Source organism: Temnothorax americanus, unplaced genomic scaffold, assembly GCF_048541705.1.
Source record: "Temnothorax americanus isolate GAGA-0224 unplaced genomic scaffold, ASM4854170v1 Scaffold7, whole genome shotgun sequence".
NCBI classification, from domain to species: domain Eukaryota; kingdom Metazoa; phylum Arthropoda; class Insecta; order Hymenoptera; family Formicidae; genus Temnothorax; species Temnothorax americanus.
The window spans coordinates 5,853,991-5,875,822 of NW_027509792.1; the positions used below are offsets into that span (position 1 = coordinate 5,853,991).

Genomic DNA, 21,832 nt, shown 5'->3' on the forward strand with positions numbered 1-21,832 from the left:
AAGATCGGATAATGCCCTTTTCCGTTCCGACGATACACCGAACACCTCCTCGGCCACCCTAACGCACGATCATTCGTCATTTCGCGCGCGTGTGAAGTTTACCGTGTTTTCCCGTATCTATACGTGATCTACCGAGTAATGAGGTGGATCCCCTCCTTTATGCGAGACCCCGTCGTCGGGAGATCGTCGTTACTCTCCCGTGAATCCTCGGCCGCCTCCACCTGGGAAGGATGAGCGCGCTCATTAATTACAGCCGCGCTCTCCGCGCGGCGATGACTGAAAACAAAGTGTTTTCAGTACCGCGCATATGCACCACATCCACAACCTGTGTGCCACCTAAAGCAGGAACGAATTAAAATTCCCATCGCGACCACACGCGCCTTCCTTTTCGCCAGAAAGCTAACCGATCTAGGCAGTTGGGATTCAAATAATATATCGCGATTTTTGGAATTTTTAGAAATATCTATTGTAATATAATTTCTCACTATGTTTCTTTCTTCTTATCTCTTCCTTGTCTATTACTTTATTTAAGTGATATGCGTATTGGTTAATTTTTTCTATATTTTCTGTATGCAGTCTTAGAAAACCTAAATTATATTACTAAAATTTATTATTAAACTTTTACAGTGCTTATTATCTTCTCTTTAATTACTCTTGTTCGTTTATTAAGATATCAGTGACCATCGAATAACATTTCGCGGTCCTTAAACTTTGTTTCAAATGTATCGATAATATCGGTTAATAACCGCGAATTACGCGTTATTTGCAGCAGAATGCAGCAACAGTCGGGCCAAGGAAACGGAAACGCGCGGCGTACTCTGAGCCCGGGGCCCGGCGGCAGTAGCAGCGAGGAATCTGATATTTCTCTCGGAGGAACATCACCGCCATCGCCAAGTTCCTCGCCGCCACCAAACCACCAACCGTCCCCAGTACCCCTTGGATCTCTCGGACCTTTGCCACCACCCTCTTTGAATTTCCGCTTCGATCCTACGCAGCCGCACTTTCGATTCAGTCAGACGGCTTTCAAGTTTCCACCGACGAGCTTCCGATTCGGACCACATAGTCCGCAACCTAACCATTCGAATATGCCGGGTGGTGGGATTTTCAGGTTCGCGGAGTCGAGCCCTTTCCAGGCTGTAGGGCCCAGGGGTGATCCGGCGACGAGGTAAGTTTCAGCAGCTGATTTCTTTTCACGAGCTTCTTTTCGAGACATTCCGTTGCTTATTCTCCTCGATTTCTATCAATCTATCCCAAGAATTTATAAATCAATGTAAATTACATGCGAATTGATATTATATTATACACATATCATGTAATAACAAGATGTCGCATAATAGACCGCGTTTCCGCTAAACTGTATTTTCTCCAGAGAAAATGCAGTTCTCTCTTTACTCTATTACAGACTCCCAGATTCGCTGGGTTTGCCACCGCCGAGACTCCATCCGCACGAAGGCCTGCTACACCACCCGCACCCCCAACACCAACTGTCCGAAGGAATATCTAGGATATCTGAAACGTCGCGATTATCCGACGGCGGGTTATCTCGTCTTTCGGACAGCTTATCGGAGGCCCACAGCCCGCCACTAATGGCGGCGAACCTGTCGGTCACTGGTCCGCTGAGGGTGGCAGTACCTAGCCCTCATACCCCCTCGTCACGAGGCAGCCCACCCCCGCGTCAACCGACACCTCAGGGTCAGTCCCAAGGTCAGGGGCTGATAAGGGTCGCCACGCCACCGCCGGCGAATCCAAACCCGCGGATCCACAGGCCCTTTACGCCCGCGTGATACGACAAGGACGACGAATCGCAAGACGCCGTCGACACAAATGATCGTCCGATGTCGAAAAAGAGCTATAGATGCGGTGACATCGCGAACGAGCGCTTCGAGGTGTTGTGAAGGCGGGGGATCCGATGGAGTGAACAACGATTTGGTCTTTATGTATCGGCAAGTTCTACGAGATGCGAGGAAGAATCGGTTGTGTCTAGGAAATTATAAATATGCGCGACATCGCAGATCCGATACGATATTCTGGGGAAATTTTTCACATTTTCATGAGGACCGTTATAACGAAACAAATGAGGATCGATAAAGCTACGGAGATTATTCAAAGATAAATGCAAAATGTGAATCAGTATCTAGCAAGATGGCTTTCTTCCACGACAACAGTTAGCATCACCCAAAAAAAAAAACAAATCTAAGGAGCTTAAAACAATGTATATGAAGATGACTCAATGATATCAGTACGTAGATACATTGTCGAAAATTCTACTCGAAGACATGAGAAGTTACTACGCTATGAATCTTAGGAAGAATTCGTTTGGTGATGTGTGATAGGACGCTCTTATAAAACGCGGGAATAGACGCTTCGAAAAGTGAGTGCAAATCCGCTAAATAAGTGCAATCTCTCGGATTAAAAAAAAAAACGAACGGTCAGGGCGTGTACATAACTCCCGTTGGACGTTCCCGACTCGTCCGTTCATCAAAATCCAAGAACCAGATGCAGTGAGTCTTATAGTTTGTAAATAGTGCCGCTTTCTAGTTGACACTCTCTATCACGAATAGTCTCCGAGATCGATTAATCATACAGCGGGTTGTACAGGATTTTCATGAGAAAAGTAAACGTTTTCAAAATTACATACATTTTATTTTTAGTTACTTTCGATTATGCAGAAATGTATTTGATAGAGAAATTATGTTTTAAAAAAGTAACTACGTGATTGAAAATCATGTAACTCTCAAGATTTAGAAATCATGAAAAAAACTTTTTTTTTTAAGAAACTATTATTTCTTTTCTATGTGTGTATATTGGTTGGATTCCTTTTTTTATTTTTTTTATGTAAAAATCCTGTATTTTGCCGGCGTCGGACGTTACGGTAACAAAACCAGCCTATACAAGATGAAAAAACGAGAATGCGAGAGAACTCAAAGTTGGACTCGCTACGGCAGTGGTTTCATTGTGAGACTTGATGGTCGATGCGCGGATAACACGAATCCTCAATATCTAGCCACGGAGACCACTGCGTTACGATATCAATATTTGAGAAATCGGAAAATGTCGTAGCCGCAACGAAATATTCTTTAGCATTCAAGAGTAGCTCTTTTTCTTCATTTTGTCTTTCTTTCTCTCTTTTTTTTTTAAAGCGAATATAAACGCACAATTGTGTGTGTTGACGATCATATTACTGAGGTCACTAATAAAAAACCTATTTTCATATCTTCTTTTTTAATAGCTCTCTACTTTCTCATTAATAAACCTACATCGCCAGATAGCTTAGCAAACTCCAGATTTTTCAAAGCAAAGTTGAACATGATCACACGCTCCTTTCTTCTGTTAAATTATAATTTCCATGTTGATTTATGAATTTTATTTACATTCTATCATCATTTCTTTTTGCATATTGTTTCAAAATTACTCTGACTCACTCATAAATCCTAAATTCTTATGAGATTCACATTTTTTTCTTTTTATCTATTTGATGCACAGAAGAGACCAAAATATATGTCTATTGTCTCTTCTTCATGACTTTTATTTTGTGAGTTAGTAATATCATTTTGGGACCTCGGTTACATTCGTAGCATAATTGTTTATATGTCGATTGTCCACGTTATTAGTATGATTGTACATGTGTTCTATCGTACTATTACCAGTGTAATCCTTCGTATGCGGAGAGTAAGAAAGCTTCATACTCTAGATAAAACTACAAAAACAGCTCGGATCTGAACGAGAGAAACACGACTTATTCTATAGGAAAGAGTGCGATACCCGAACGAGCCAATTTACACTCCCCCCGCCAATTCCCTCCCCGTTAGGTTAAGTAGAAACTAGCGACATTGTATATTTCATTAATCGCCTGGCTCTTTGGGGAAGGCCTGCGTCATTCTGGGAATGAAAAGAGTGTAGGAGAGAACTTTGAGGCCGGGGTATGGCCAATCGATCTTAAGCGCGAGACGATAGGAACCTCACGCTTTCGCCCTCCTCTTTGTAGATAGACTCGATTAGCGAAATTCTTGTATAATCCGTCTTATAAATATGAACATATTACGACAGTACGTACACTATACATACAATATACATATATATATAGTATATATATATACATATATTATAGGTAAAGACTTACGTAAAGACTATCGATACGGAATTATACATATATAAATATATGAAGAAAAAATGAAGCATTATTATTATTAATATTATTAATATTAATATTATTATTATTATTATTTGCGCCTGTACATACGTTCGCGCGAAAATATATTAACAGATTATTATGACATTACAACGGACCATCATGAGTATTTTGTCCGCGTCCTCGCATCCATTATACATCCTATCCGGTCCTGACTGTTAAACGGAGTAGCAAATTTCGCGCATAATCCATGGAACGTGTTAAACGCATCGACGCATTAAAATGGCTTAACATTTATGCCGCGCGATTCGACAACGCGCCGGACACACGATCCCGGTGATAACGAAATCGCTATCGCAAGTGGAACTCGTGCGTTTCTCTCGCGTCGTTATACGTCGTACGACGCTGAAAAATGCATGCATCCCGAAATGGTAATTATTATTTTATTTATAAAATCTTTCATTAGCAATTTCTCATTACACTCGCGTGTCGCTCCACGATTAAAACGATACCGCGCGAGAACGAGCACGTTGTTGCTGAAATCGCCCCGTCCTTCCCACAGATTCGCACGTCACACGGCTTCCCTGCCAGGTCGTCGAAAAATTGCGGAGTCATCGGCCGTTAACAATCTTAGAGTCGTGTCCAGACGATCTTTTATTTTTTTTTTTTCCTTTTCGTCGAAGGTCAAAAGCGAGTCGGTAGGCTCGAGTCTCGGGCACGAAACGCGTGTTAGAACGCGATGTGGGAAGAACGGATTATCGATGGTGAGAGACAGAGAGACGGAATGGACAGATAAAAGCAGCGAGAGACAGGTAGAGACGAAACGGGGAAAAGCGGAGGAGGAGAGGCGGATAGAACGAGAGACGAGCTACGGAAGAGAGAGGTAGACAGGCAGAGTAGTTGCGCGATAACGCAGCGTGGGCGGGTGTCGCTGACAAAATGAACCAATCGGCTGGCCGGATCGCCTTGTAACCGATCCCGCGGGTTAACCCCAGGAACCAGGGAACATCGACCAAGACTCTCCCGAAAAGCCGATATGCCCAAGGCGCACGCCTAAGTTCTCTCTCAACGTCGACTCCACCCTGCCTGATGCCTCTACATGCGACCACTTCTTCTCTCTTTCTCCCTCACCCTCTCTCTCTCTCTCTCTCTTTCTCTCTCTCTTCCCCTGCTGCCTCCATCTCTCGTATCTTCTTCTCCTCTTATTCTATCGCACGTCCGCCCTGTCTCTCCCCTTCGCCGGTGCTCGGCAGCTGGGTAGATTTCCAGACACGAAGATGGAGTCGTCGGGATGCGGGGAATGGAGCAATACGCGGACTTTTACGTAGTGCTCTCGGGCACACCACGGCGGCTTTCAGCCGGTGACTTTTAAAAGAAATCATGAAACCCGCGCGTGTCTGTTCTGGCAACGTTGTCTCCATGATACGTCCATGATAAACCCATTGTTACTATATACGCAATATAAACCAAGGTTTTATAATTTAAATGAGTTGCGTGTAATTTAGCAGCAGAAATCAATTTTTAAAAATATAGATTTATACACGAGCAAAAGTTTTTTTTTTTTATACAGAAAATATACTGAATAATTAATAAAATTTACTTTTTCGCTAGCATGTATAAGTACCAAAAGATAATGTTGATTGCAGAAAGATAAAAATTTTGATTAAAGAATTGATTAAAGAATCCGTACGCGCAATAAAGTGTTTATTATAATGAACAAACTTAATATTTATATGTATCTAGGAGAAGAGAAACAGAAATAACTTTGAATGAAGTCGTGGAATTTTGGCCTATTCGTGGAAACACGTTTACTTGACCAGAGGATCATATTGACAATAACTCGACAAGAGGCGACGATAGAGGGAGAGAAACTGAAAAACGCTACCCCGGAACAACTGTCTGTTTTTGTCCGCAACGTACACGCGCCTGCGGGAATTTCGTACGACGAGAATAAAGGGATGGGTGTCGCGATTATCGATAGGCTTCGGTGGCATGCACTGTTTTGAAGGTATATCCAATATGGCGTGAAAAGGTCCGCTCTGTCTTCCTCTACTCTCGCCCTGCTATCGTTTATCTTCGTCGTGCACTCGATGGCACGGTCGCCGTCTTGCCGGTCGTGTTTTGACAGTTGCTGCTCTGACACCTCTGGCGCATTCATTAGGAAGTGGTTCTCATGATCAACGTTAAGATAGCATAAAGCTCTCGAGATGAGAACGGTTTGCACAAACATACACAGTTACGAAATATTTTTGGTTGCTTCTATATATTTTTTAACGTAAGCTTTAATATAATAATATAATATATGTGCTTAGGAAAATAAAGCGGACTTTTAATCAACACCACAGATTTGCAGAAAAACACTGTTAAAGCTACGCGTAATAACAATTATTGTATTAGCACATTTATTCATTATTGATACCATTTAATTATAAAAGTCATACAAATGTTATTCGCGGGTTATATATACCTTGTGTTAAATACACAGTGATGTGTAAATGATAATCCTCGAACTCATAATCGTTTTCGAAGAAGAATATGATCTAATATAGAAACTTAGAAATATTTATACGTGACGTTTACAGATAGCTAAGTTGAGAGTCACTGAATGGGCTCCAGCTGTCCGGATTTAGATGTTTAGGATAATGCGGCGTGGTCGAGGCCTTACAACGAAATAATGTAGTCCACTCTGAATGGTAGAGAGACGCGGAATGAGAACGGTGAGGGGTAAGAGGGCGATGAACGGAGAACGAGCGTGCAAGCGAGAGGCAGCAGCATATTCCTGCGGCGAAGGGAGCAGGACGGAGGGAAGAGCCAAGGGAGCGAAAGAGAGTAGCGACTGAGTAACCATTTCTCTAGTGGTTATTTGTAGACAGATTCGACACCTCGACAATACCGCGAATATCATAATGGGGCCCAGCGCAGGGGTCCTATACCGTAGCGGGAGGGCCCCGACCAAGATTACGCCCATCAGGTATTTGTTATAGGTCTTAGGTCGACCCGCGGAGAGGTGTGAAAGTGACGGTAAATCTTCGTTCGATCTTTTTAAAATCGGCGTACGCCATTGTTGCGGTAAAGAAGTTTTTCGAGGTTCTCGCTTCGCCCCTGCTCTCGATCTCTTCTTCCGGCGACGACGATCGCGGATCACGGGCTCTTAGCTGCTTAAGGGTCCAGAGGAGGACTTGGAAAAGCGTGAAACGGGCACGAAAAAAAGATAAGCATTGTGTGAATCATCGCACCGCGGAATAATGGCGCAACGATGACGCGAATGGCGCACGCTCGCGCCCCGATGAATCGCGCTCTGATTTGTGTACTCTCGCCTCGACTAGTGCCGAAAAATCAACAAATATTTGTAACATCGATCGTCACCCGGTAAGGGCTTTATTTGATTAACGGGATCTGTTTTCAGCATTTTTACGAGCGGTTCGGCTCAATAGTAATTAGCGACAAGCTGGTGTTTTCACCTATGATATCGTGTGATTTCGTAACCGATCGATCTTCTCGTAAAAATATTTCAATATGGATGTTTTTACAAGTTACAACTTAATTATTACATTTGCAGCTTAAACATGATATCCCAAAACAATTATCGAATATATTAGCGTATTCTAAAAATTAATTAAAATCAAAGAAAACGATACAAAACTATCGTTTTTGGCAAAATGTAACGTTTTTCCAATGGAATATTTAATCAGACATTCACAATTTCAATTTAAAAAAAGATTAAAATAATATGCATGTTACGATTTGAATTTGCTATATTTAATCCGCTTAATGAAGATAGATTAACAACTGATTATAATGTATTTATATATAATATAATATAAAATAAAAACAAAACGAATTAAGCGGTAAAACCCAATATTATCTGATTTAGAAAAATCGGAACAAATGACAGATCAAAATTTGATTATTCGTACATACATACATACCTCGAAAGTTACTGCAATAATCTCAATATTTTCATACTTATAAAATTTTCAATCCTAATTAATTTTAAGACAAGCGCTATTAAAATATTGTACGGTGCTAATGGGGTACTCGGTATAAATTTGATTAATTGTTATGGAGAACATGAATTCGAAACGTCACTGACGAAAAATGCGAGCGTTCCCAACGTTCGCGCATATATGAGTCCGCTTAAAATGTCACCCGCGTCTCGCCGTAACCCGTAATAAAACTCTGCAGATTTTCAGTTTGAGAATCGACGTCTCGGTTTTCACGTGGGGTCCAAATCCAGGTTCACACGGGGTTAATGAGAGGTTAGATATAAGTTGATATTCTGTGCCATAATGCGACACCGGCGTCCGTTTAATTTAAGTATATCCCGTACATGGGACTTCAATGGGGGTGTGTCACGCGCCACCCTTCCTACCTAACCGTAACGGGGCGACAGTAACTTCATGGGAAAAACAAAATATTAGAGAAGCTGAGAGCCGTAGCTTTTTTGCTTGTAAAGCAATGCGATGATTATATGTATATTGATTTAATAATAATAATATCAGGAATCACTGTCGAATTAATTATAAATATATCGGCAATTATAGTAAATAAATGTACGTTTAAATGCAATTAATTTCTGCTTACATCATACAACAAATAAGATCGGATTTTGTAAATTCCCTCTGTCTTTTCTGTCATTGACATTCTACGACTGATTTTAGATAAATTTCACGGAAAAATATAGATAGATAGGAATATTTCAAAATTAAAACAATTGTTCCCAAGGTTTTATCATCTCGAAACATTCTGAACGAGATTTGCAGAGGTTCTCAGAGACTCGAGGACAAAAGCAACCACGGGAGAAACCTTCCCTGAATCGCGCGAATTTGGAGCAGGGTATACATGGATATGTCAGGCGTCAGTGCCCTTACGAGGTACTAAGCCGCTTAGCACTATGGGGTTTATGTTGTGCCCGGCGGGATATCTACCAACTCCATAGAACTTATATAGGGGCCCACACCTCGCTTACCGCGCATTATCTTATCCCCCCATCCATACCCATGCGTCCATCATGATGTTCGGCAGGATCCGGCGAAATGTCAGAATCTACGACGATCCTGACACCCACGGGCTGCGCCGAAATTGCATTTCGCGCTGCAATTTGATTAATCGTCCTGCGATTTGGTCAACGATCAAAATGGGGGACAACGGTCAATTATTCGCAAAACAAATTAAATGATCGTCATAATATGTGTCTGATGTGTCACGAAAAGGTAAATATATGAAAACACATACCGAATTGCTTGAAATTATATAGATTTTAGCGCAAAAATATGTAACTAATATCGAATCGTGTCTAAAGCTTTTAAATATGTTGATAAATTATTATATGACAATCTTAATTTTTCGATTTTATATATTTCGATTAATGTAGGATACATAAGTATCATTTATTAATCTTTAATTAAATAATATATAAATTATAATATAATTTATTATATATAATTTTATAAACCCCTAAAGAAGTCAAGATCTTGGTGTTATAATAATCGCGAGATATATATCTCACTATTTTTTCAGTTTATCGACGTGATACCATTTATTTCTTAAGCAGGCTTTCGCCAATGCAAATGGAAATGAATAAAAATCGTTTAAGCTTATTGTCATTGTTAGTGCAATTTGTATACAAAACAGCTCCTCTCACGCTGTTCCCTATCTAGAAGACCGCTCTTAACGATGCGGATAGAAAACACCGCGAGGAAGTTCCTGACGAGGGTATTACGCAAAACTGTATCGGCTTTTCCGTGTTTTGATTTCGTCCGGGGGCTGAGGCAGGGGGACGAAGAGAGAGGGGTAGCGCCCGATGGAACGGGAACGCCGGGAACGAGAAGGACAGATACTTAGCCAAGGACTAACAGCAGGCCGCGGATTAAAGGGGGCGAAATGTTATTATTGCAAGGGGTACGTCTGCGCCCCCGTGAGTACTAAGTAGCCCGGTTAAGTATGTTGTTTAAGCCAACACTGTAAGTAACCATCCCCGGAGAAATTGCCGTGACGGCATTGCGACAAAGTTCAAACTCCGTTACGCCGATGGAAAATACTTTGCGCGGAGTGCCGCCTCGGTCAGATGGCTCTCGTAATGCTCGCGTTTTCAACGAAGCCGCGATGGAAAATCGAAGCACCCCGCACGTCATGATACGAGCGACAAGAAGTCACCGAAGTGTCGCGAAACTTCGAAGGAGCTCGTGTCGCGAAAGCGATCGAGTTACAAGAGTTTCCTTTGCATGCCATCAGGTGATGGTCTCAGATATTAATAATGAATATTTAAAAAATAGGAAACAATAAAAGAATCGAAATTACGAAAGAATAAATTTTTGAACAAGAATATAAAATGATAATTTTTTTCGTAGCTGTTTATTATTTAAATATAAAAACAGCTAAAAAGAATTTTGTAATATAGTTGTTGCATTAACCTATAGTTTTATGTTTTAAAATCCGTACTGGACAAAACAGGACGTTTCGTCGTAAATGTAAAAAAATGTTAATTTTTGCGGAAACTGCTGCATGTCGTTACGTTAAACATATGAGAGTAAGAATAATCTTGACGCCAAGTCAAAGCGGGTTTTCAGATATCGTGCCAGAGGGATTATGCTTATTTTTGATTCAACAAATTTCAATCTACGCGAGAGGTGGCCGAGCGCGTAGCTGAATCCAGCGAATAATTTCGCCGGGTGATTGCAGTTTCTGAAACGAGTAGCCTTTGTGCGACGAGGGAATGACAAATGCACTTCCTTGAGCCGAGATTAAAATACGATATTGCCGCTATTAGGCTCCAGGTTTGAGCCTTTGCTCGCGATAGAACGGTAACAGACGTATAATTTCCTGGAAGCTTTGAATTGAACGGCTCTCTCGCTCCGCCGGGGCGAGTGAGACGAGTGTAACCGGCTTTCAAAGCTTTGAGGGTGAGGAAGCTCATTAACGAGAGCTTTCTGTTCCTTCGTTTCGACCTGACGTATACCTTCCATCCACTACCCGATATCCTTTATGGAGTCCTGAGACTCGAGCCACCCCTCCTACCCGTGCTTCTATACCGACGGCAAACCGAATTCCTTACTTATGTAAATGCGGATTCGTTGATGGTTGTAAATTTGTCAATTCCACGTCGCACAAGATACCACGATATACCTCACGATAAAAATTGCTACAGCATTACATCTATAATATCTATTATAGTGATTCGGTGATTGCAGACAGTGTGAATGAAACATTTTTCTACGATATCATAATCAGAAACATTTATTCATCCTAAATCTTATTACGTAAGATCTTTATGCAAGATAAAAATTGGCAGGATAAAAGATGTGCACGTAATAAAATACTTTTCTCACGGTGGACACAAAGGTATGTTCTATTATACTCTCCCTTGATCAATCGACGATTATTATATTACTTGATATTAATTCTAATAAAAACCATTTGTTAAGCCGCCAACATTAGAGGGTGGACTAGCTGCTACGATTGCGGCTGCTTTTAATGATACTTTCTCAAATAATTTGTAATACTAGTATACGGGCGCGTCAGAGGTAATTATTCCTCCTCGTTACGATCAAATGAATTCAATTAATCGTCAGCGAGCCGCTCTAGTGTTTGTATATTACTGCTGTGGGGCTCATTCTCATCGAATTTCCATGAATAACCAGCTCGCACAACCTATACAATAATCAACACTGCTAATTTCGCGCTGCAGTTACTCAAATTTCGCATAACAGGAAAATTTCGAGACAAGTTTATCAACGACTCCAACAACGTAAAATCATTAACAGAAAGACTCCTGTTCTTTCATCTAAATATAATAAATTAAAAAAAAAACAGTACGTTTACTCCGACTTGATTCTGTCTTACAATCAGTTACCTTCATCAGTAATGTAAACACAAGACAACGGTATAATAAAAATAATAATAATAAAATTTATAATCTACTAGAAAAAATGCCATTTGCATGGCATAATAAAATTTATGTTTGCTATAGCAACAGGTTCGAATGATGTTGATCACTTCTTTCGTTGTTAGGTCGTAGAAATAATTTGAAAAGCGCGTTAATTCAATGACACCAGCGGCAAATAATATAAAAGCCGTCACTCTCCGCTTTCAACTCCGCGGCGCCCATAACACGAGATGGCATCATTTCACGATTCTTCTCCTCCCAGGCGCGAATAAAAGTGGAAGAAACTAAGTATTCCATCTTGACTTAAATACAGCCCGCGAGATGTGGCTAATGCAACCGCGAAATAAAGGGCGTGGTTTTAATACGCAGCCGGGGATTGGCTGTTGAACTTGGCTACCCGGTCGATACTGGCCGACTATATCTGCCCGACCTGTATACTTGATACTTATCCGGCACAGGAGTATATACACCTCGACTTCCATCTCTCGTACACCGTCGGGGTGGAGGAAGATGTTTGCACGCTCGCGGGATCGAATGCGCCAAGATTCTTCAAGTAGAATCATCGCTCTGAGATTCGAAAGGAAAACTGCGCGCACATACCTAAATCCTCCTCCCGCGACATTACAAGATACCGCAAAGAGTGATAATTGGTCCGTAGTTAGTTACGATATTGGAGAACCTATAGTACACGATTTGCAAGTTATGCTACGTGCGCATTGCTGCATAGATATTTCATGATTGTTTATGTTTCCGATCATTCTACGGTCAGTTCGTACCACCGTGTCAAATATTCATAAATTTCAGCGGTGCCTTACGCTGACACGTCGTTAATTGTGCTTTTTGTTATTCATAGATCTATGGTCAAAGCGTTAAACTTCTGCCGTCAGTACAGTAATTCCATCGCGTGTCATCAGTATATTAATTACAGGCGCATTATGTCAAGCAAATAAAGTCATTTTGGCGAAGTACATCCGTGTTCCTCGGAAGGCTCAATGAGCTCCGAGAATGATCCATCTTGGCTCCCTTATTCCTCGTCCTTAACGCGATATTAATAGCACACGATTAAAATCTTCCTAATGACACCTCGACATCCATCCATCGTAGATTTATCGCGCCGATTATTTGCAATTTGCACCAGAGAAAGCACAGATTACTTTCTAATTTGCGAAATTTCTTCGACGTCACGTAAAATTTATGCGCGCGCGCTTAAACCTTTCCATATCCTTTTATCACCTGTTATTAAAACTATACTGGGTAACGGCACCCGTAGCAGCGATTGTAGCCATAAAATAATTTAAAACGAATGCAGCGCAGTGTACCAAGAAGCCTGATATGTTATTAATCCAAAAGCTCGTATGGTGCTATGAATTGCCAGCCAGCCCGATGCATGATTAACGAGTATTTTAGCGCACAAATTATTTACATAACTAACTCCATTAATCCAAACGATTCTGCGCCAGTAAATTAATGCAACCTCTCGCAACCGAGATACCCGCAACCAATAGATTTGAATTCGCAAATCGGCCGAATCAAGTCGGCTCGTCAGTAAACCACGCTCTGCGCGAGTGGCCACATCGACAATTCGCCCAACGTGGGGGTCGGCTACCGGATAACTTATATCGTCGCACAAAAGCGACTAGGTTAGTATAATAACGCGATACCCACAATAAACGCGACCGGTGTCCTCTCATTGAGGGCAACAATGCCCCATGGTAGATGAGTTAATCGGTAAGTTCCTCCCTCGATGCGCGCACTACGCGAGTCGGTCGGCGCTGCGCGACCTATTATACGCCGTCATTCGTCGACGACGATGATGGCGGCGTGCCGGGGAGTTTACACGGCGAGCCCTGAAACAGGATATAGGAAAGGCGCGGTATCGGGGAACAAAAGGATGACTGACATCTCCGGTGATCCTGATCGGGAGATCGCAGTGGCTCTCTGAACGGACCGCCGTGTATCCCGACCTATTTCGATCTATCGAAATGTCTGACTGCGACAGACGGGCCGGCGGAGTAGTTTGAAAGGGAGGTCGCGATTATTTAAATCGTGCATCTGTTGAGCCACGTTAGGTAATGTTAATTTAAAAAATGTTATGTGAAACTTTGATAATGTTGAAATCGCGTCATAAATTAAAAAATACTTTATATATCTTATGTAAAATTAAAGAACGATAATGCTACCAATTAATTAAGATTTGTTAATATACTGCGAAAGATTAAGATAATGTGGGTGTCGCTTTTACTTTTTAAATCTAATCCTCTTATTGTGTGATATCAATTCTTGTATCACGCTGCACTGATTATCGATATGTCTAAGCAACTGTTCATAAAAAGAACGGCATACGCAATATGTACGGGGTGTAGTGACTACAATCTGGGAGAGAAATCGCTACGAGAAGTACAATATCAGAAAGCTCCGGTAATCCTCATCAACGATGGACAGAGATTCTCAACGGAGACAAAGTGCTGCCTGTATCGTGTAATAAAAAAGTGCATCGTCGAAAGAGCGAGCGGAGAGATGAGAACTACTGATCAGCGAAGAGTAATTCATCAGACAGGATGCTGAGGCTGACGGCCAGCTATATACGTTCGCCTCTTCTCTCTTCTTCGAGACTCTCTCTATCCGCTTTCTGTCTCGCGTTCGGTCTCTGTCCGGCGCGCGTTGCGCTCTTCTTGAATTCCGATTCTACGATGGGCAACGGAGTCAAACCGCAGCCTCTACTTGTTAATTCGTCGCTTCTTCGGCTTTTGTTCTGGCGCGCTAAAAGGCGTCCGCCGACTGCGCCTCCGTTAAATGTGCAACAACCCGATGAAAGGGACTTACGTCATACATTATTACTAATCGCGAACGCCGGTATCAATTACCGTACGATGAATCAATCGCATTGTCGTCGAATGCGCCAATTGGTTAAATATATTCCGAGGATATTGTTAGATCGATTCTCGGTCGGCCTTGCCTGCCATTGCTATTTATAACCATTCGTTAGACCCGATTGAAAACATCTTAAATTCCACTTGAATCAACAATAAATCAATGATAGATTGATAATTTGCTGCAATTTATAATTAACATTTTTAATAATTAATTCTAAATATATATATATATATATGGAATGTATACTGGACAACTAAAATAAACCGTAATAAAATATAATGCATTATTTCATCACGCTATTAAAGTAAATAGATTTATCCTTGAAAGTGAAATATTTCTACCTTTCAATTATACGTTACTCAATAATCATATATGCACTCTATATATAACATCCTTTACGACCACAGCAGCGCAAGACAAGTAGGCGCTGCGTCGAACTATTATTAGCGTGGCCGAGGTGTCCATATATAAATTTAATAATACTGACAATAAGCGCTCATACACTCATCAATGCATCTTCGCATGGAGCCTCGATGCATAGAGCATAGAAGACGGATAGAGAGAGAAGGGGGAGGGGGGGATGCAAAGCTATATTAAGGAATGATTGATAAACAGGCTGACCCACATTCGCATACGAACGTGAAGAGCGTTATAGGCGAGTCCTTGACGCTTGCACTTCGTGCGGATAATTACGCGCGCGGAAGGCACGTGCCTTCTGATCCATGGATTTGAAGCTATACATGAGGAAGGGGAATCCTCTCTCTACCTCCCTTTCTCTGTTTCTCTCAGAAAGTCCCTCGTGTTTTTTCGGAGTGTTAAATTGCCCGATCGCGTGAACGAGAGCGCGTCTACATACGCGATGAGATTAAAGTAGGCTCTTACGCGGTCATTTCCTTAGACACGTATATACATCTCGAATCCGTCAGCGATCAAAAATTGTGTTTTCCCTCGTGCTTGTACGTTCACATTTGCCGCATCAATTCTCCCGTGTATCAAATTATCGTCTAATCCACGAAAACTATATTATAACTTTCGCTCGATAACATCTTCACGCGATTTCTCCTAAAATCGCGAATTTTCCGCAAATATATAGCATCTAACGAAGATTGCCGTTCTTTTCCGTTCACGGGTCATTAGACCCGCGCGTTATCCTCAAGCATTCAGTTTCCCGCATAATCAAACGTAACGCTCGCGCGACGGCCGGGCCGAGCGGCCGGTCGGGCGACGACCGTAGAAATTCATCTCCGAATTAAGTAGCTATAATCAATTACGCTCGTCCCGAACGATCGGACACGGTCGACCGCGGCAATGGTATGAACGGCGGAATGGAGATCGTTGCGGCGGCTGCGCGCCGCGCGCAAATTGCTTCATCTCGCGCGAAGAAATCGAGCATTTGGTTCTGGCACCGGGCCCCTCGTCGATATTAAAGTCGGGCCGCGATCAGGTGCCGGCGCGGCGTCCTGACGATTTCATCAACAAGCACGTCCGCGCCGGGATCATCATACTTTGTAACCGCGCGGCAAAAAGCAACTGCCCGCGCCAGGACACGCCAGGACACGCCAGGAAATATATGCCCGTAATACGGCGTGGATTCAGCGCGACCGCGCGCGCAACGGGTGACGTATGATGATAGTGTGGCCCAAGAGAATCAAGATGGCCGTAATATCATTATCCCAGTGGTCTCCATCGGCCGTTCGGGGCTCCGAGTGAGACATTTACCGTAACGACCGGCCATCCGTTATCGAGCCCCGGCATGCCTAAGCTTATATATACGTAGCGGCCCGGCGATACCGACAAAACGCACGACTCGAGGCAGATATCTCTGACGCTCGGACGCCAGTCTACGGACCCCTTCTACGATGCGTTCTGATGAGATATTTGGTCTCTGATTACACCACGTTTATCTTCTCGATTTTCAACTTAACGCGTTATATCTATGTCCTTGTTATCATAATTTCCAGAATTTATCGTTTTCTCTTATCATAAACTTTTATCACAAATGAGCGCGAATGAGCGTTGGGAGCGCCAGAAAAGACACAAATACCTATATTTCCTTCAATCGTTAATGACACTTCGCAATGACAGCTTATGATTGCGCCTGGCCAGATACCGGGCAATCGCTTTAACTTAGCAACAAGCCGAGCATCCAACATCAAGTCCGCTTAACCACGCTCCATACGTTTTCACGTGCACTCCGCCGTCAGTTTTTCTGAAGACCCATAAAGCCTCTATCACCATCATCATTATCGCCATTACTGCACATCCACTGGGTCGCATTCGAGAGCCACGCTCCAGCGAGTTCCTTTACCCTAAAGAGAAACGTGGTTACCGCGGCCGATAGCACCTCGGCAGAAGCATCAACGAGCGGCATTTGTTTTGCGAATTTCACGGTGCGAGCTGCATTCGTCTCGACGACAACGATCATCCCGTCTTTGCGTCTCGGACTTCGAACGTGGACTTAGCATGGCCGCGGCCAGTGCACAACTTCATTAAGAGTTTCCAAGTTGGTGGTGCTGATGATGTATATCGACGATATCTCAAGGAAGGTCGGGGTGAGGAAGTAGAAAAAAAAGAGAGCATGCGAAGCGAAAGAAAGAGAGAGAGAGAGAGAGAGAGAGAGAGAAAGGGAAGGGGGGGGGCAAAAAGATCGGTAATGACGTCAGCGCGTTAGGGCAGCTGCCTCGGTTATTAATTAAGAGTGCGGACGGACGAGGCGGCGAAGGCGATCGCGGGGCCTGAAATTCGCCCAAGGGACCGCGGGAAATTAATCGCGCGCGATGGATTTCGAAGTTGGGAAGACCGGGACCGCGCCGGGACATGGATATACCTTTAGGCTAGGAGCGAGCGCGTGCTAAGAGGACCGAACTTAATTATCGCGCTCGGGCCGCGCAAGGTGCAGAACGCGAACCGAGAAGACAGAATAGGGTGAAAGGTGCTGCTCGATTGCTAATTACTACGAAAGCATCTAACGACGAGATTCGTCAAAAAATCATCACCATGCCATGGTGTCGAGATGCGTATGATGCCTGTGGTTATCGTGTTTTAAAAGTATACTTTTCGGATAAAACGCGAAGCTTTAAATCTCGAGATAATTGAAAATTTCTTCCTATTTTCTTCCGATGCCGCGTGGTAATTGAAGAGTAATTAATATATTGTAGAATAATGAGAGAATCCATCGAAAAGCGGTACAATATAATAATATAAGTATATAAGCAAATCGTTATTCACATCGTGAGATGCATCGTAACGTCTCGTCATTAATTTCGTTTCTACGTCTGTCTTCCACACGAGTAATGAAGTGAACGATTTGAATCGTGAGATCAACGACGAGCGCTCATGTCGCTCTTCCCAGAACTTAATTAAATGAATCGTCGTCGGCGTAGAGATAGCGCGCGCTCTATACAACGTGGGGCTCCACGACGGAAATAAACTACGGTATAAATAAAGAGTCACGAGGTAAAAGTCCAAGCTAATTCGCATACTAAATTAACGGAGCCGAAGGACACCGTAGGTCGACCGCGGGCGACCTTTTGCAAATCGAGATCTTCTCGGAGTTGCGCACCCAGCCGCGATGGCAGGAGAAGTTGAGAGTACAGAGCTCTCTTCTCTCGACGGGGTTAGCTCCGCGCGGCGCTTCCCCAAGAATTATAATAACGAATGCTTAAATCAGCTTAGCCGCGCTAACTTCGCTTTTGCGACTACCTCCCATGTAAATATGGAAGTAGCTCTCTACAAAGTGGAAGAGTGGGAGCCGCCGGCCGATTGGGTAGACCGGGGTAGGCGGGTAGGGAGTTCTCGCCGTCGCTCTCGCGGACGAGGAAGTAGGAGGAAGAGGAGGAGGAAGAGCAAGCAGGAGGAGGAGAAGGAGGATGAGAAGGACGAGGCGGCGGTGGCGGAGGAGCCAGAGGGATTCATGAATCCCAGATGCGGTGGATTAGACCGTCTTTGCCGTATTTCTGTTTTCGAGGAAGATGGCAACGGGCTACAGATTACCGTGAAAGTAGCGCCGGCGGCGCGGCTGGATTAGGAATTAAATAGCCATTAAGTACCCTCCGCCACGCCAGACCTAGAGCCTGGCCGCACGAGAACCGCTCAAGTGAGTGTGCGTGCTCTCGCGACTTTTCCGCAAGAAGTACCGCCGCGGAGGACGCGAGCGTAACGAACCGGAGGTACGCCCGGTGCCATGTGCCTGAAGGACGTTCGGATTATAGCATTTAGATTGTTTGCCATTTAATCTTACAAATGCGTGCCGAGAAACGCGATTAAATATGAATTGTGAACATCTGGTCTATGAGTATATTACGTGGAATACATATGGGGAGAAATAATTTATTTTATATTTGGTATTCTAGAAGCTCATCTCATTCGTCAAGTTATCTCTGAGGATTCAGTACGGTCTGAAATCGGAGCGCAACACGATTCGATAAAGATGCCGCGTCGCGCGCTGCACCTTCGATTTCAGATCGTACTGAATTTAAAAAATGACTCGAGAATCGAGCCGATATGATCCTCGAATAGGAGAGATATCTTCTTGAAAACGAAGCATATAACGGTTTATAACAACGTGTCCGTATAACGTCGTGCATCTCGATAGCAGTAATGTTTCGCTGATGGCGAGAAATACACAGCGCGGACGAGAGCGATGGAAACGTTTATCTGATGTGTGTCATGATGAATTTTTAAAACAATGAAAGCAGGATCCCCGAGCTATCCTCGTGTCGCGGCTATTCGATTCCATTTGAGCACCTCTGATCTGACTGGTTTAGCTATAGAGAGCTCTAAACCGAATCCAATCCTGATTGACGTGAGGGAAGAAAGAAGGGAAACTATCGCGAGGATTATCTCTGGCGCCACTAACACCACCCGCGGGTGATGTACGCTAGATCGTCTCATATTGTATTCCACGAGGATGCCGCGCTATGAACGGTGACGGTGTAGCCTGCGCGCCTCGAAAAAAACCTCGGTCATCATTATCATCATCCCGTCGAGTAAAACAAAAGGTCGGCCTGTCAAAATGCATCCTAGATATCTGCTCGCATCTCCATCGACACACGAATCCAACGTTGATCCGCATTAAAACGGCTGGGTCAGGTCGCTGTTACACCTACGCTTACCAGAACGAAACGCGCATAATCCGCGGAGAGGAGAGCTGGTGGAACGAGAGTCTTCCCTCGCGCGGCTGTGCAGATCGAGAAAAGGCCAGGCATCCTCATCGTTATCTCGTGAGAATATGCTGAGGACTTCGAGGCACCTCATCCAATTGCACCGGGCGTAATCCAGTCGAATCGGCAATCGTCGTCGGGAACAATGACTGCCGGTGAGAGGACGCGCGCTTACGTGGGAAAATGCGTTCCGAGACGTCTATCCCAACGCCGGATTAACACCGGCTCCATCTCGGGAACAAGGACAGATCGCGTCGTGAGAAACGCAGATGGCAGAAGGAAATGCATATGAGAGACCGAGGTTACGTTGAAGAGAATTGTTTGTAGGCAAACACGGCACCACACGGTTCTGTCCTCCTCCCGCTCTCTTTTCCGTATAGACAACGGTGATATCCGAGATGTGTTAGTGAAGACGTTCCGTCGTCCTGTCTATGGAAATGACAACGAACACAACGACGACAACGATGATGATAATGATGATGACGCTGATGATAATGATGATGACGCTGATGATAATGATGATGATGATGATGGCGATGGAGGTAGTGGGCCGTGAAATAAAAAAAAGAAATGGACGGAAAGAGAGGCACCACGCCGCGCGCCGGGGATGAAATTACCAAGTCGCAAGTCACTCCGGTAACACGTTAACCCGAGGCACGGCCGGACCCACGATATTATAAGTAAGACGTCTCGGGAGAAGTCGGTCTCCAGATATCCGATCACTGGAATGTAACGGAGGGTGGCGCCTTTTCAGCCCCGCGCCTCGTTGCCAGCTCGCGTGTTAACCGCGTTGGGTCATCCCCGGCGCTGGCTGTATTAAGTGTTCCGCAGTATCGAGTGCAGGACGTGGCTGATCGATGCAAAACGTATTAACCCCCTCGATTCGACTCTTTCGTTCCGCAGTCAGGTTTATCAGGCCGGATTATGTTTCGAGCTAAATTTACACGGATCGTCGTATCTGATTCTAGCTACTCTTACAGCGTGTGTGTGTTTTATATAACTGTAAGAGTAGCTATATATATAATAAATTGATATACATGTAACGCGGTCTGTAAGAGACAGATTATGTATGATCATCGCGCGCAAGCTAGAAACATTTTTCATGGTTCAAACTTAATGCTACTCATTTCATACAGAATAACAATTATAAACATGTAAAATTGCGGTTGATAATAATAAACGCGACTGTTTGTTATTATCTCTATTTCTCCTGATGAATAAGTGACTAATTCGCATTAAATGTATTGTACTTGAATAATTTAGAATATTCGTAATACACCTTCAAGATGCTTAATTACCCGAAATCGCTGATTAGAGACGATGACTAGTGATGCTGTTCGCGCGAACTTCCGGAATACCTGCATTCATCAGCGTGACAAGCAAGCGGGCGCGAATCGTTCTTTCATGGTGTGGAAAGACAAACAGAGGACAGAGGCCAGAAGTGAAGAAACGCAGCCACGGACAGAAGGAGAGAAAGAGAGAAAGAGGGAGAGGTAGGAAGAAAGGAAAAGAGAGAGAGAGAGAGAGAGAGAGGGAGAAAGGGAGAAAGCAGCAGCACAGGACCGAGAGATGCACGGTTAGTTAGGGCTCGTGTTTGCCGAGCGAGTTACCCTAACCCAACTCAGGCGGTTGGCGGAATTAAACGTTCGACGGAGGCTCGTTAACGTCATGAATATGTACCCTCCTACTCCCGGTACTCGCTACTCTAACGCGGTCCACTCTCGCCCCCTCGGTCCCAACCCCCGCCCGTCTCCCTGACACAACCCGCGCTTCGTTCGGGTG

The 21,832-nt window shown here is 43.7% G+C and overlaps 1 protein-coding gene and 1 long non-coding RNA gene across 5 annotated transcripts in view; one reads left to right on the forward strand and one right to left on the reverse strand.

Annotated features, from left to right (window-relative positions):
• The window catches only part of Optix (optix), a 47,652-nt gene extending 44,919 nt beyond the window's left edge, over window positions 1-2,733 (forward strand). The window contains exons 2-3 of one of the 4 annotated variants that reach the window (XM_077421776.1): window positions 770-1,165; window positions 1,370-2,733. In XM_077421776.1, the coding sequence (XP_077277902.1) occupies window positions 770-1,165; window positions 1,370-1,784 (811 nt within the window). In that variant the 3' untranslated portion in view covers window positions 1,785-2,733. The remainder of the gene's footprint in view (window positions 1-769; window positions 1,166-1,369) is intronic. The other 3 variants (XM_077421777.1, XM_077421778.1, XM_077421779.1) reach the window with 3 other exon arrangements.
• The window catches only part of LOC143906068 (uncharacterized), a 193,815-nt gene that overhangs the window by 143,636 nt on the left and 28,347 nt on the right, over window positions 1-21,832 (reverse strand). The gene's annotated exons all lie outside the window — the stretch shown is intronic.